Source organism: Podarcis bocagei (genome assembly GCF_964188305.1).
Source record: "Podarcis bocagei genome assembly, chromosome: 2".
Taxonomy (NCBI): domain Eukaryota; kingdom Metazoa; phylum Chordata; class Lepidosauria; order Squamata; family Lacertidae; genus Podarcis; species Podarcis bocagei.
In genome coordinates, this window is record NC_138126.1 from 97211747 (window position 1) to 97226034 (window position 14288).

Consider the following 14288-nt stretch of genomic DNA (forward strand, 5'->3'; position numbering starts at 1 on the left):
GGGTTAAGTACTTAATTCGTTCTGGAGGTCCGTTCTTAACTTGAAACTGTTCTTAGCCTAAAGCACCACTTTAGCTAATGGAGCCTCCTGCTGCTGCTGTGCCACTGCTGCACGATTTCTGTTCTCATCCTGAAGCAAAGTTCTTAACCCGAGGTACTATTTCTGGGTTAGTGGAGTCTGTAACCTGAAACGTATGTAACCCGAGGTACCACTGTACTTGTTTTCTAAAGCAGGTTGTTGACGTTCTTTTTTAAAAACAACTCCCAACGTTTTCGCATGCAATTTGACATTTAGATTTTGAAAATGTGTTGTTCTAAAATATCGAGAATGATCTCCTGTTGCTCTCTGACAGCTCCCCAGGTGGTCAGTTTTAAATAGGAGGCACCCATGCTGAGTGTTAGGATGCCCAAGTTAATTCCACACTGTTCTGTTGCTACCCAGGCAATCAGAAACTACATAGGAACGGGGTAAGAAAGCAGCAGGTGAATGTGCCTGGCCTGCTTGTGCTGCAGTGTGCAAAAAGTGCCTTCTGCATCTCCTCCTCATCCACGGAGAGATCTGTGGGTGCCTGGTGTTACCAAGCACGTAAGGAGCTCCCTAGACACAACTTGTGTTGCTTCTTCCTCTGCTGTTGTGAGCCCACAAACCTTTCCACTCCAGGGCATCTCCCCCTTCATGAAAACGTGTGTACAAACTATCATTTTACTCTCCTTCGCACGGACCGTTCAGGCAAACATTTGCATATCCTGTATCTCCCAACCCCAACCTGCTCTATACTCCCATTGCCGTAATTCCTTTATTTGGCCTAAGCATCTCTTTTTCTACCCAAACAGGAGACTCCTGGCCCATTTCCACTGCATCTCTTGCGATCGACCTTTGGAAATGGTGGTTCCTGGCCCGTAAGTCCATGTGTGGAACTCTTATGGTGCTTGTGTGCTTATGCTGCTGTCCTGGGCTCCTTTGCGAGGAAGGATAGAAAATGAACAATAAATATTTATAGGGGTATGTGGTGGTTTAAAAATTGGTGCAGAACAGGACTTGGAAGCCGGGCGATTTGGATTTGAGTCCTCCTTGCTCAGCCATGATGGGGCAACCACAGTCTCCAACTGGTAGCTTGGGAAAAACACATCCCATCAGCCAGCCCAGGGCCATGCATGGCCTGCCCTTCCATGACAGGCAGATGTTAGCAGCTGAACCAGGGACGACTTCCTTGTCCTGTAGCTGCTTCGTTCTCCCACCCCTCCCTTTGCTTAACCTGCCTGCTTATTGTCTTGGCAGACACATCACTACACTCCCTGCTGTGCCAGGTTTACCTGCTCACCAATCCCTCCGGCCATACATGGTTTATGAATTGGAACAAATCAGGCAGCTGAACCGCAGGTACGCAGAGGACAAGGGGCTTTGGAGGGTTTTTTTCTGGTTCCCAGCTTGTGTGTATTTTAAGAGGCAGATCAGGTGGGAATTGGACGGGGCACAGATTTGGAAATAGGGGGCCTGCTGGGGAGAATGAAACTGAGAAGAGAGCAGATGCAAAGTGCCTCTGGCCTTGGTGATATTGCTATCGTTCTGTTGGGGGAAGGCAGGAGTGGTAGGAAAATAGCTTGCAGCCCAAATACTCCTGCCTAGCAAAACAAGATTTTTCACTGACAGGATGGACAGAGGGAGCTCCCCCATTTCCTCTGCCCCATTTGCATGTGACAAGAATGGGGCGATAATTTCAGCAAATTGGCAGGTAGGGGAGCAGGACAGGGAATTAGTCTCTGTTGGTGTGGCGAGGGCTTTCCTGGCAGCTAGTGGATGCCATTGTTTGTTTCCTACAGTTCTCTTGCAAACAATATTCTGTCACCGTGTAGCAAAATGTTACAGTGGCATCTGTTAACCAGAGGCTAGAAGAAAGAGCCCAAGTGCCAAAGTTAGGAAACTGGTGGTGGGAAACGGGGAACGGGGACATAAGGGGGTAGGTGGGGGTGAATCCCTCCCTTTCCTCCAACCATCCCTCTCAAAAATTGGCTGAAAGTTTCCTTTGGGCAATCTCTGAGATAGAAGTGTCGCTGGATGGGGCAGTAGGCCTCAGCAACCCCTCCATTTGTTACACCCAGAGGATCTTCTGTAGAAAATGTGTCCCATTGAACATGGGTCCTTTGCTTTTTAGATTCTTCATAGCTGTCAGTTTAAGTGAATCTGGTTAGGTCCTCCCGGGTAGCATAGCTCCATGTAAATGTTCTCACTAGTTCCTGCTTTCTCACAAAAGGAGTGTAAAATGCGAGCAAGGCATGCTGGAAGCAACAGCCCTGCTTAACAGTATGATTTCTCTTTTCCGTTCTCTTTCTGTGGCTGTTTGCCGTCTCCTTGCTCTCTGGCTTGTGCTGCTGCACCCCACCTTTCCCCTTCCCATCCTATTGTACCCCACCCTAGTCTGAAGTTAGGACCTGGTGTCCGTTTCGATGCACTGGAGAAGAGCGCGAGTCTCAATAAGCTGCGCCGCATCCATTCCAAGATGCTCATGGATATACAGAAGGTGCAGAGCCATTACAGTGGTGGAGCAGCGAAGGTCAACGCTCAGATGATCAGGGAGATGCTGCAGGCCCAGTGTCTTGGCTCAACTCCGTATGGCAAACGGTAGGAGAAAAGGTCTCGAGCAGTTGAAGTTCATAGCTCCAAAGCAACGAGAAGCAAAGTAGGGCTGGCACTCAGTTTGAAGGCACCTGGGACAGATCAACCTCCACGCCCCACCCAATTGCGGCTTCCTGGCCTCACCCACCGTACCCCACTTCTGCCACCACGCCCCAGTTCTTGCCGAACCCGGTGCGAGCCAGGGTGCTCCTCTGAGTGTTGCTCCCCCAGGGGAAAACCAAGCAGCAGCCAGCACACAGGAACACCCTGGCTCTTGCCAAACTTGGCAGGAGCCAGGGCACTCCCCCAAATATTGCTGCTTCCTTGGCTTCTCCACCTGGAGGCTGGGAAAACGAGCAGCAACGCTGCACACTGGAATGCCTCCTCCTGGTGGCAGAAGTGGTGGAGAGGGCAGAGTGCTGCCTCTTGCACTTCCACCACCTGAGGCAGGCGCTGTTCGCTGCATCACAGGCGAGCCGGCTCTGGGTGGTTGCTGCATCAGCCTCCATTTTATTATCCCAGAATGAGTCTGGAGGAATAAAAGATGTTGGTGGCTCAGGCCATTTTGCTCAGTGCTTCTCTTGATGAGTATGGAGTTGGGTAAGCTACATATAAAAAATCAAAAGGGGAGGGCAGCAGAGTCAGCTCCAGTGGACTTTCTGGGGTTTCTGGGCCCAGACATTTACCCCATCATTTGAGGTGCTGTTGCTGGGCTTGAAGTAATGCTTCATTACACAGCCATCCTAGGGATTTCAGGGCATGGACACAACAGAACTCCACCACCTGTTCAGAAATCCCTGAAAGTCAGATTTATAAAACAGTCATTAATACTTAGCTAAATCTCTGGGCCGAGCTCCTAGTTAATTCTTTTTATCCAGGTGGATATTCCAAATAGGGTGTGAACAATATCAGCTTTGCAAGAAATCAGCCATGAGAAGAGTAGGAGCAGCTAACTATTTGCTGAGCCTTCTCACTTACCAATGTGGAACTTCTTCACTTTGTTTCACACATGGGTGGAAATTCCTATACACAGAATCCACTTTTTGGAACAAGTTTCTGTGTGGTAAGAAGCCACAAACTCCTCACGTGCTCTTAGTCTTACCACATTGGATACCTGACATGCAGGATTTATGCAGATTCTTATGCAGAACCAACTTCAGTGTAGGAATTTCGTCATGCCTGAAGCAACCCCTTAAGGTGCTTCTCCTTAGTGTACATTTAGCTCTGTGAATGGAAAGAATGCACATATTTAGTGGTCAGACTTGCTGCTGTTGCTGCACGGTAATAAAATCTGGAATTCCAAAGCAAACTCTGAGCTTGAGATGTCTGTTGAACAAGTCGGACCTGACTGTTACAGCTTCACAATATATTTACTGATGTCTGCAGGCCGACTCCTTTACCTGCAGAACCAAAGAAGTAACATGCAAACAAACACTAACCTTGTACTGCAGGTCAGGTATGCCACCCCAGTTCCCAACAGCAAAGTTCCACCAAGACTTCAGAAACCCCTCCCATCAAAACTGGCAATGTAGCTTGCATTTTTATTTCTGCTTCATTGTTAGCTTGCTAGTTGCTGCTAGTTGCTGCTCCACCTATTGCTTCCATGCCTGAAATTCTACTTTCTGTCTAGGAAGCTCCCTCCTTGTCTACATACTGACTTGTGACAAGATCTACTCTTTCATTCTGTTTTGTGTGTGTGTGTTGCTGCTTGATGAAGTGCAGGCCAGGGAGACAAAGCCAGGAGCAGGTTGTTGTTGTGCACTGAGTATGCACCTAATATTTCAGTTTTCCCTTCCACCGTGACCTCTCTGGAGTGGCTTAGTGTTTTCTGCTTTATTTGGGAAATGAATCAGTTTTGACATTCTGAAAATGTTCAGTGTAATTGTGAGTGGTGTTTTGTGGGACAATTAAGGACAGCGGTGCTAAATTGTGACAAAGACACAATTGTGACAAAGCACCCCCCCCAAAAAAAAAGTGCTTTCTGAAGTTAGCATTTCAAAAAATCCTTGGGCAGGACTTGACCCTAAACAACCTGGGAGAGGCATTTGGCTGGCTCTCTCATATTTATCTTATTTACTTGTCTGTTCCCACCTTTCTCCCTCCAAAAGGAGACTCAAGGTAGCTGCTAAAGTGTACCATAAAAAATCAAGCACAGCATTACTGTGCCATATAACACATGTACACTCAACGCAAGCCCCACTGAGTTCAATGGGGCTTACTGTGGAGTAAGCAAGTGTAGGATTGCAACCTAATATTTTTTTAACATTCGGCACCGAAACCAAATTACTATTGCACCTGGAAAGACGACCTTTCCTGTTCCTTTTAACCTCTCTGCAGCCACAACAGAAGGTGCTGCCACAGACCTTCCACCTTTCTCATTTCCTGTTCCCTCTTGACCACCTTCTCCCCAGCTATAACGTCCAAAAGGGAAGTCCTGCCTGGTCTAGCTCAAGGGTAGCCTCCAGAAGAAGCTGGACTCCAACTCCCTTCAGCCCCAGCCAACATGGCCATCGGTCTTTAATGGAGCTGCAAGCCAACAGCATCCTGTTGGTTATCACTGGTCTAGCTAGTAAGCCGTGATTGTGGCCGATGGATGGGCTCCCCAGTTGGGTAAGAGGACAGGGTGGGTGGGTGCTGTACTTTTAGGAGCTGCTTAGAAGACAGGATTTCCACATGCAAGGCTTACTGGCTGAGATTCTCATCTTCTGCACAGTTTAAAGATGTGGTAGCTCACCCTGGTCCCCCTTTTCACCTGGCCACTGTAGTGAGGTGAGAAAATAAAGAATCAGGCAGGAGGAGTTGTGGCTGTGCGTTGGGACATCTGGTCTGTTAAAGAATTGCTGCAGCATGGAGAAGCAAAGCCAGCACTAGCAGTTGGACGAGTATACAGATTTTGTCACAATCCCCCAGGTACCTATGTATGGTTTGGGGTGTTGTCCTCCAGAAACCAGGTTAGTGTAGTTGGTTCGGCTTCAGACTCACTGAAGAGTTTGGATTTGATATCCCGCCTTTCACTCCCCTTCAGGAGTCTCAAAGCGGCTAACAATCTCCTTTCCCTTCCTCCCCCACAACAAACACTCTGTGAGGTGAGTGGGGCTGAGAGACTTCAAAGAAGTGTGACTGGCCCAAGGTCACCCAGCAGCTGCATGTGGAGGAGCGGAGACGCGAACCCGGTTCCCCAGATTACATGACTACCGCTCTTAACCACTACACCACACTGGCTCTACCGCTCTTAACCACTACACCACACTGTGGCAGCACTGGTAGTGGGGAGCCAGGGGAGCATGAAGACAGAGCACCAGTGCCTTTGACAGTTGTGTAAAGGATGGTGCAGTTTGTGTTACAAGCTATACTTGCTGAAACTCCACCTCCTACAAACCATTCAAGGTTCAAGAGCCTGCTCTTTTGCATTCGGGCCCCTTACACACCGGGCTTCCCCACTTTGACCTGTTGACCCTTGATTCCTAACAGCGACAGGCTTGCTGATATGTCAGACTTCAGCTACATAAGCGTTCCTCGGCACTGCGGAGGCAGCCACACCCTCACTTACCCGTACCGGCGTTACGGACGGCTGCAGCAGTTTGCACAGTCTATGGCACCAGTCCAACCGGATGAAAACGCCATGTTGGCGGTGATGAAGGTAACAAGAACTGGGGGTGGGGAGGAAGACGGAAGGTGGGGCGTGGAAGTCAGGCTGGACTCATAGCTGACCTGTAGGTTTTGGAGCCTACAAGGGATGCACAGGCCTGCACTTACTTTGCATGATCCACTTCACATAAGAGGGAGAAATACAGTCTGGATTGCACTGAGTATTTGCTCATCCTCTGTCCATTTGGTTTCTTCACATGTAACTTTGAACCTCATCAAATTTATTTGATTTAAAAAAACAACACCACAACCACTACTGCACCTTGCATTGGATGATCCTTAGCACCTAGTAATAACAGAGAAAATTTTCCTTCAATCAGTTTTGGCAATACTATGCCTAATTTTATAAACCTCAGGCATGTTTTTCCTGGTCTGCTCCCTGCCCCCCAAAAAGCTCCAGTGCTTTCTTTTGTCACAAGGGAAGTGCTGCAGCCCCTTCATTTCCTGCACCTTTTCCACCTCTACAATATCCTTTTGGAGATGTGGCAGCCATACTTCTACATAGCATCTCAACTAGATTGATATGAAGGCCCTGTGATATCTACAGGTTTGTTTTCAGTCTCTTCCCTATTAATCCCTAGAAAGGAATTTGCCTCCTTCGCATCTGCCACAAACTGGGTTGACACTGAGCTTTTTCTTCCAAGATCCGGAGACCTCTTCCATGTCACCGCCAGTTCAGGCTGATCAAACTATATCTGAAGTTGGGATAATTTTTGCTTTTGCCCCAAGGTGCATCTTTACGTACACTGAGCTTCCACCTCCCATTTTGTTGCCTACCTACCCCATTTGGAAAGATCCTTTTGCCTCAGCCAATAAGGAGGTTGACCCTCTGGCACCTGCACACACATTACCTGTGTGCATCAGTGCCTGTGGAGAGCCCTTTCCCACACTGTCTGAATGTGTGAGGGAGCATTTCCTTCCTGCTTGCTGTCAGCAGCAGACATGACTGTGGTTGTCAATGGAAAGGGCCCCAGAACCCCATTCCCTTGTCCTTTTTAACATGGGGGAGGGGGCTTATATGAGCTTCCCTACTGAACTTAATAGTCAGGCAGGTTCATATAGGAAACTGAAGAGAAACGAATTTTACTGCTCTTGGTCTTAAGAGAAACCACATACTTTATTTTTCCTGACCATGGTCTAACCCTTCTTTCAGTATTAGAGACTTGACTTTCCTTCATAAATTTGCGCTCGTTAACATAGGCTCTATGCTACTATTTTCTGCTAATTTATTTTAGTAGAAACTGAAACGGGCCAATTTTAGGTTCCCATTTCAAGGCTCTTCTACTCTTGCATGTGGGCGGGGGACACACATTTAAGGTGGTTTTCAGAAACGCAAATGTTATAAAACCCAAGTCCACAATTCTGAGTGCTGTGTAAAGGCTGAGTACTGGAACGGCAACAATAAATGGAAGGCAACACAATTATTGGTCTGGACACACTTGTTGACCTTGAGGAAGTTGCTGTATAGGCTTATTTCAGACCCTGCAAAAAGGGAATAATGTATTATCTAAATGAGAATGAGAACAAGATCACCGTGTGTAGAAAACACTCCTTTCTAGCTGACATTACAATTTTCTCTTAATGGCAGGACTAATGGCTTGGTATTGTTCCTGTGATACACATTCCACCTGCCACCAGCTTATCTCTCTCTGAATTATGTAACATAAAGATAACTGAAAAACAAATTTCCTTTTGACCACACTCTCCTGATTTCTTTTTTTTATTCTCTTTTGTTAGCAAAAAGTTAATTTAGATTGCAAAATGTTTTGTTCATCCTTGCTAGCTCAAACCAGTGCTAGTTCTAGGCCAGTATCCCAATTCTCATAGTGCTTGTTGCTAGAAGCCGTGAAAGAAATACAATGACTAAAAGGTTTGGAGGCTTCTTGTGCATCAGGATACATGTCCTGATTGTGGGGGCTCAAAAAGCCATATATTTGTTTAGTTCCTTTTTTTATCTCAAATGTTCTTCTCCCCCAGATACCCAATCAGATGCCCACCATCCAAAGTGCAGCCTCTATCTTGGTTTCCACAGCCATGGCCTCCTTTCCTTCCACATTTCCCTGACGTAAAACATGCACCCCACCTCTCTCCCATGAATGGCACTCAAAATAGTTAACCACAAGAAATTAAAACAACTGGAAAGTAAAAATATTGAACAGTAGAATTCTCCCTTCTCCAGCTTTCAATTATCGCCCCCCCCAAAAAAAAAAATATTGCTCAAGCTCCTCCTACTGCTTGGAAATTTAAATGCCACACATAAACAATACAGTATTCAAGTAGTCATTCTGCCTGTAATCCAAACCTGCACGATGGACCTGCTTTTAATTTAAAACATACTTGTTAATCTTTTATTCCCTCTGCTTAGAAAAATGTAAACATATAGCTCTCTTGCTATGACCTTACCATAGTACAGAGCCCAGTACAGTTGTGGGTTACAGACCATTAGTTCCTGTTCTCCCTTTTCTGAGGGCAAAGTATAGAATTCCTCACCAGTGGCTGCAACTGGGCTCTTTCATTAACTTTTCTAATTCTTGAGGTTTTTAAGACAATATTATATTGTTGCATTTTTAAATTGACAACCATGGCGTGTTGGATTTACAGGAAAGCTGCCAGTCTAGAAGATGAGAGCTTATCTTCCGCTTGGGCTGAAATCTTACACATATATGCACTGGGAGACTACTTCGGATGTCAGAGTTTTAAACCAGTAGATGGAAACCAATGTGATAAAGGGTTGGGACAAATTCATCTTAAAATCCAAGTTGCCTGTTACATCATTGGCAGTCTATATCTGTTTACTGCAGAGCAGGGATTCCAGCGTTTCCCACTCTTTCTCAGTCAATGGAACCACCAACAGGTTGCAACCTAGAGATGAAGTTTCTACCTTTGTAAACTCCTTGGGAGAGTAGGGCAGCCTTCTGCAACAATGTATGCCCTCCAGATGTTTTTGGACTCCCATCTCCCATCAGCTGCAGTCAGAATGGCCAATGGTTAGGGCTGATGGGAGTTGTAGTCCGACAAAAGCTGGAGGTTGGAGGTAACATGCAAACAGGTGTGAGTGGACAACAGTACTAAGGCAGAGATGGGCAGGGAAGCTGTCACTGGATCAGGGAATTTAAAAGGCAAAGCAGGGATCACTAGGTTCCAGCCTGGCCACCCTACTGTCAAAGTGAGAAAGCTTTTCAAGCTCCACCGTAAGTGTTGAGACTGATGGAGTGAAACTGCAGGACTGGTTTGTAATGGATTTTTAATGTTTGCCCTTGGGGCTAAATTGAAATCTGCCCTGTGCTTGCATTGATTCCTAGCATGAAGAGGTAGATATACTGGGTCTTGATGGTCATATCTACAAAGGACGGATGGACGCACAACTCCCATCAATAACTGGAAAGGACGGTAAGTGTTACATTCCATGTGCAGATGCTTTGGGTACATTTTGTTAACCCTTTCATGCACACTGTTCAGGTTATTAAGTGTTAATATGCAGAGCTGGCTTTACCTTGCATGGAACAATGTGAAACATTTGCCTTCAGCTGCAGAATGCAAAGCCAGCACCGTTTTCCTGCTGCCAGTTTCTATGGATAGGGGTGATTAAGGGGAAAAAAGAGCTCTAGTCCATCTCTTGATTGACCCTTACTCCAGTCTCAGAGCTGGGATATGTACAGCAATTGCCAAATGGTTTACTGCAGGGATGGGGAACCTGTGACCCTTCAGATGTTCCTGGTCTACCATCTCTATCACCTCTGGCCATTGGCAGGCTGACTTTGGTTGATGGGAGTTGCCGTCGAGCAACATCTTGGCAGATCAGATTGCAGGATCCTCACCCCTGGTGTACTGAATAAGCACATCTGTAAGAGACCTGATGCATGTAAAAGGATGACTCTTGTTTGGCTTCTTTAAATCACTACATCACTATTTGTATGTGTGTAGCAGAAATACTGAAGTGTCCTTCCACCCTCTGTGCTTTTCCCACCAGGTGTTTTAAAACCGAGAAACAAGCTCATTCGGTCGTCCTCACAAAGGCATCATCCCACGCTCAGTGACATTGCCAATCTTCCAGTTCGTCCCCACACTGCCAAAGTGTCTTTGCGCAGCATGTCAGGTAAGTTCCGAGCCAGGTCAGGATCCAGAAAGGATGAAACCCACTCAGATAAGATAGTGAGGTTTCCTTAATTTATATACTCACTCTGGGATTAATATAGGACAGTCCACACAAGTGGAGCGTCTGTGAGACAAACTCTGCTTTTATATTGGTTTTATACTGTAACTAGGGCCCCTGCAGACATCCTTTTTATGCATTCATGATTATTTGTGCTAATGATGACATTGGCACAGTTATATGTGATTTCTGTTATCACTGGCATCTACATTGGACATACAGTTTTGTTTCCAAACGTTGCATGTCCTATAATCTCCTGCTGAAATCTGGTAACTTTTCATGCCCAGAATGTTTGGGGTGGTGATGGATGGTCAAGTTTAAATACACTACTAATCCATTGTTAATTGCACCTGCAAAAGAACCAAAACCCACTAGTCTGGTCAGCCTTAAAACTGTTGTGGCTTTCCCCAAATAATCCTGGGAATTGTAGTATATAGAGGGAATCTTGTTAAGAGAGCTGTAGTTTGCGCACACTCTTTGCAGAACTATGTTTCCCATAATCCCTTGAGCAGGGGAAATTTCAGTTAAGCCAGTTTTAAGGCTTTAGAGTGGGCATTTCCTCTGTACGTTCTATAGGCCAGTTCCATTGTACATCTTTGCAGATTTTGTGCTCAGGGAAGTAGCTTTAAGTCAGAATCATGCAGGTTCTTTAAATAAAAAAAGGGGGCCAGCAAAGGCTTCTAGTGAGAGGACTGTCACTGGTTCACTGATTCTAGGTCTGCTTGCAATCTCCACGCCTGCCAATCCATCTGTCCATTATAGAGAGCTCCCTTCTGGTAGCACCGTGGTGCTGAACGCTCACATCTGAGATGTAATTGCAAACACAGTCAGTTAGAACAATTGGACTGTGTGCCAGACTGATTGAAGAGCACTGCAGGAAATCGTGGGGCTGCTTAGCATAGACCAAGAGCACTGTTTACTTAGCAGCGCACCTAAGTTGTGGAAATGTACAGAACCCGTCGGTGAACTTTGCCTGCCCTGTGCGGCGAAGGTGGGGGAAGAGTGGAAGGAGCAAGGTTGAGGGTGAAAGGGAAAGGAAAGAGCCAGTGGCTGCTGGAGAAATTTTAACCACCTGGATAAAATTCTCTCTCTGCTCAAAGCCGGCCGTCATTTTGCATATAGGAATGACAAAAAGGGCTTGATGCTCAACCCAATTACACCTCGGCTTGAGGGCTGCTTTACATGTTACAAAATTGGCAGTACACTAAGTGTACCCGTGAAGTATTCTGTAACACATGAAAGGCAAATATACTTTTTTAAACTGAATGTGGGAAAACAAGTATACATTGTGAGAAGACTGGACCGATAAAGGCTATCCACAGCCTTAAAGGTGTAGGGATGTGGGTGTGTGAGAGAGGGGGGAGTGATGTGTTTCCTTGGGTGGAGTACATATGATGCAGCAGGTATATTCTGTTCTGTGCATAACAATAGAAAAGTTGCTAACAGGATCTGGAAGATCATTCCTCTCCTCTTTAGCAGGAGATAGAGAATTGCAAATGCCATATTTCATTTTCCATAGTGACTTCTAGCACTGAAAACTAATCCTGGGGTTAAATGCTTCAGTCAAATTAACCCTGCCTCCATTCAACTACTGACTGTTTGAGATGCTGCTATCTTTTTAAAACCTAGATCAATCGTCACAACCCCATGAGTCTAAAATGTTTGTCATGGTAAATGGGCCAGTGCACATAATATGCCAATTTTGTGCATCACTTTCACTTGCAAAATAATTTTTAAAAATAAAATTGGAAGCCTTCAAACTCCATGCAAGGAGGCATGGGTCTTGAGCCTTCTGTTGGTGAAAATTCATGCCTCTAGCAGTCAAAGTCTGGCTAGGTGAAGCATCAGGTTTTCTGCATGGGAGCTACATCTTCACTTTTCTAGCAGAACCAAAGCTATGTAAAAAACTAATAAATTCGCCTTCAAGGTCATAGTGCTGGGCAGACCTCTTATCCTCTGCCCTGTTGCTGTCATGTAAGACAACAGGTGGGAGAGTGCTGCTGCACTCAGCTCCTACTTTTGGGCTTCCCACAGGTATCTGGTTGGTTACTGTGAGAACAGAATGCTGGATGAAATAGGCTACTGGCCTGATCCAGCAGCCTCTTCTTCCATTCTTAACAAGATGATCTGAAGCTCTCAAGGCTACTTCCCACATTATAAAATAAGCTGGCACAACCATATATGTAAGGAATTGTGAACCTGGTGCCTGCTAGATGTTGTTGGAATACAAACCTCATTATCCCCAACCATGTTAGCTGGGGCAGATGGTAGCTGTAGGCCAGGCATAGGCAAACTCAGCCCTCCAGATGTTTTTGAGACTACAATTCCCATCATCCCTGACCACTGGTCCTGTTAGCTAGGGATAGTGGGAGTTGTAGTCCCAAAACATATGGAAGGCCAAGTTTGCCTATGCCTGCTGTAGTCCAGTGGATAAAATATTGTTTAATAAGTTTCTTATACTCATAATAATTAGATCTGGGCTCGTAGTCCATTCCAGTTCTACAATTCTATGATTCTGTCTATGGCTGTTGTTCTGTGTTGCAGCTAAGTCTGCAGGGGACAAATCCACAGCCCATTTGCGGATCACGGAAGAGCCTGGGATACAGGACAGAGAAACCATTGAGTTACGAATGACGATTCCCTCAAGACACTCAGATGAGCAGTCAGCATAAGCAGAGACCCACCAGCTTTGTGCCCCAATGAAAGCATGGTTCTTACAGATGAAAGCAAGACAATAAAGAGTGAACAAAATATGAAGAAGATCATGCAGACATACTGCTGCCACAGGAACACAGCCTTCTTGCTGTGCTTTGCCTACAGCAGGTGCAGTCTCTGTGGTTCTTCCATACAGTGATGTTCACAAGGGCTGGGCTGGGCTGGTATGGGCTTGGGACCAAATGTGTTTGGGGAGGTAGCAACATTTCCTTCTGTAGAAACCAGTTTTACTGGGTCAGCGGCCATTCATTTTATTTGTCCAAGGAAATTGGTTCTTCAATACAAATTCTTCTGTTCAAAACAGTTAAAGAGACAGCTGATTTCAAGTCTCAACATCTTCAACTTCCTCCTTTTCCTCTTGTTGTTTCTTATTCCAGAGCCAGGCACACATTGGCCACTGAAATAAAAAAAGTTGCTGTGACATAAAGGGGCAATCCGGTTTAGGGTTCAGCTAATTGCTGCCCCTGTTGACTTTAGGGAAGGTGGGGGGGGGGAGATACAAGACTGCAGTGGCTGAGTGGAGCACTGCATGTTGGGCTTTGTATTCTTTAGTTGTTGCAGTTTTATCTTATGAAGTTAATACAGTTGCTTTTGGGTTCAGCGCGTATAACTCATGACAAAATTTATCACTCCTACGTTCATTAATAAATATGGAATTCATAGCTTTCACCAGAGTCAGTAATTCAGATCTGTTTCCAGAGTGGAACTATTTACTGTTCAAAATTTAGATGGCCATTTTTGTTTGTTTTGATGCAATGCACACCAGTAAGGATACCTGTGAGCAAAAAACTAGTTCTCATTAGGGATTGAACATGCTCAGCAGGTTCCTGCTTAAAATGTCTACCTCTTAAACCGACCAGGCCATGCTAATTGGAATGTATGTAGTATGAAAAGATATGTGTTCAGTTATTTGGCAACCAATGTAACATTTAAATGGGTTTATGTTGTTGGCTGGCATGCCGTGGTCATCTTAGTCCTCTGATATGACTGGGCAAGTAAAATAGAAACTTCATACAACCCAAAAATAGCAGAGGAACTGTGGGGAAATACATGTGGGTTTCACAAGGTGAACATTTATTTTCTTCGTCTCAAGTATGGGTTTGAACTGATCAGTGAGTTGAGCAAGCCGCTAACTAAATTCCACTTCTGTGTGGCCAAA

The 14288-nt window shown here is 45.6% G+C and overlaps 1 protein-coding gene across 1 annotated transcript in view; it reads left to right on the forward strand.

Annotated features, from left to right (window-relative positions):
* QRICH2 (glutamine rich 2) overlaps nucleotides 1-13796 on the forward strand; it is a 43061-nt gene extending 29265 nt beyond the window's left edge. Inside the window, exons 14-20 of the mRNA XM_081185348.1 lie at nucleotides 834-899; nucleotides 1279-1380; nucleotides 2416-2619; nucleotides 6085-6253; nucleotides 9564-9651; nucleotides 10232-10357; nucleotides 12959-13796. Coding sequence (XP_081041474.1) covers nucleotides 834-899; nucleotides 1279-1380; nucleotides 2416-2619; nucleotides 6085-6253; nucleotides 9564-9651; nucleotides 10232-10357; nucleotides 12959-13086 — 883 coding nt within the window. The 3' untranslated portion in view covers nucleotides 13087-13796. The remainder of the gene's footprint in view (nucleotides 1-833; nucleotides 900-1278; nucleotides 1381-2415; nucleotides 2620-6084; nucleotides 6254-9563; nucleotides 9652-10231; nucleotides 10358-12958) is intronic.
* The last annotated feature ends 492 nt before the right edge of the window (nucleotides 13797-14288 follow it).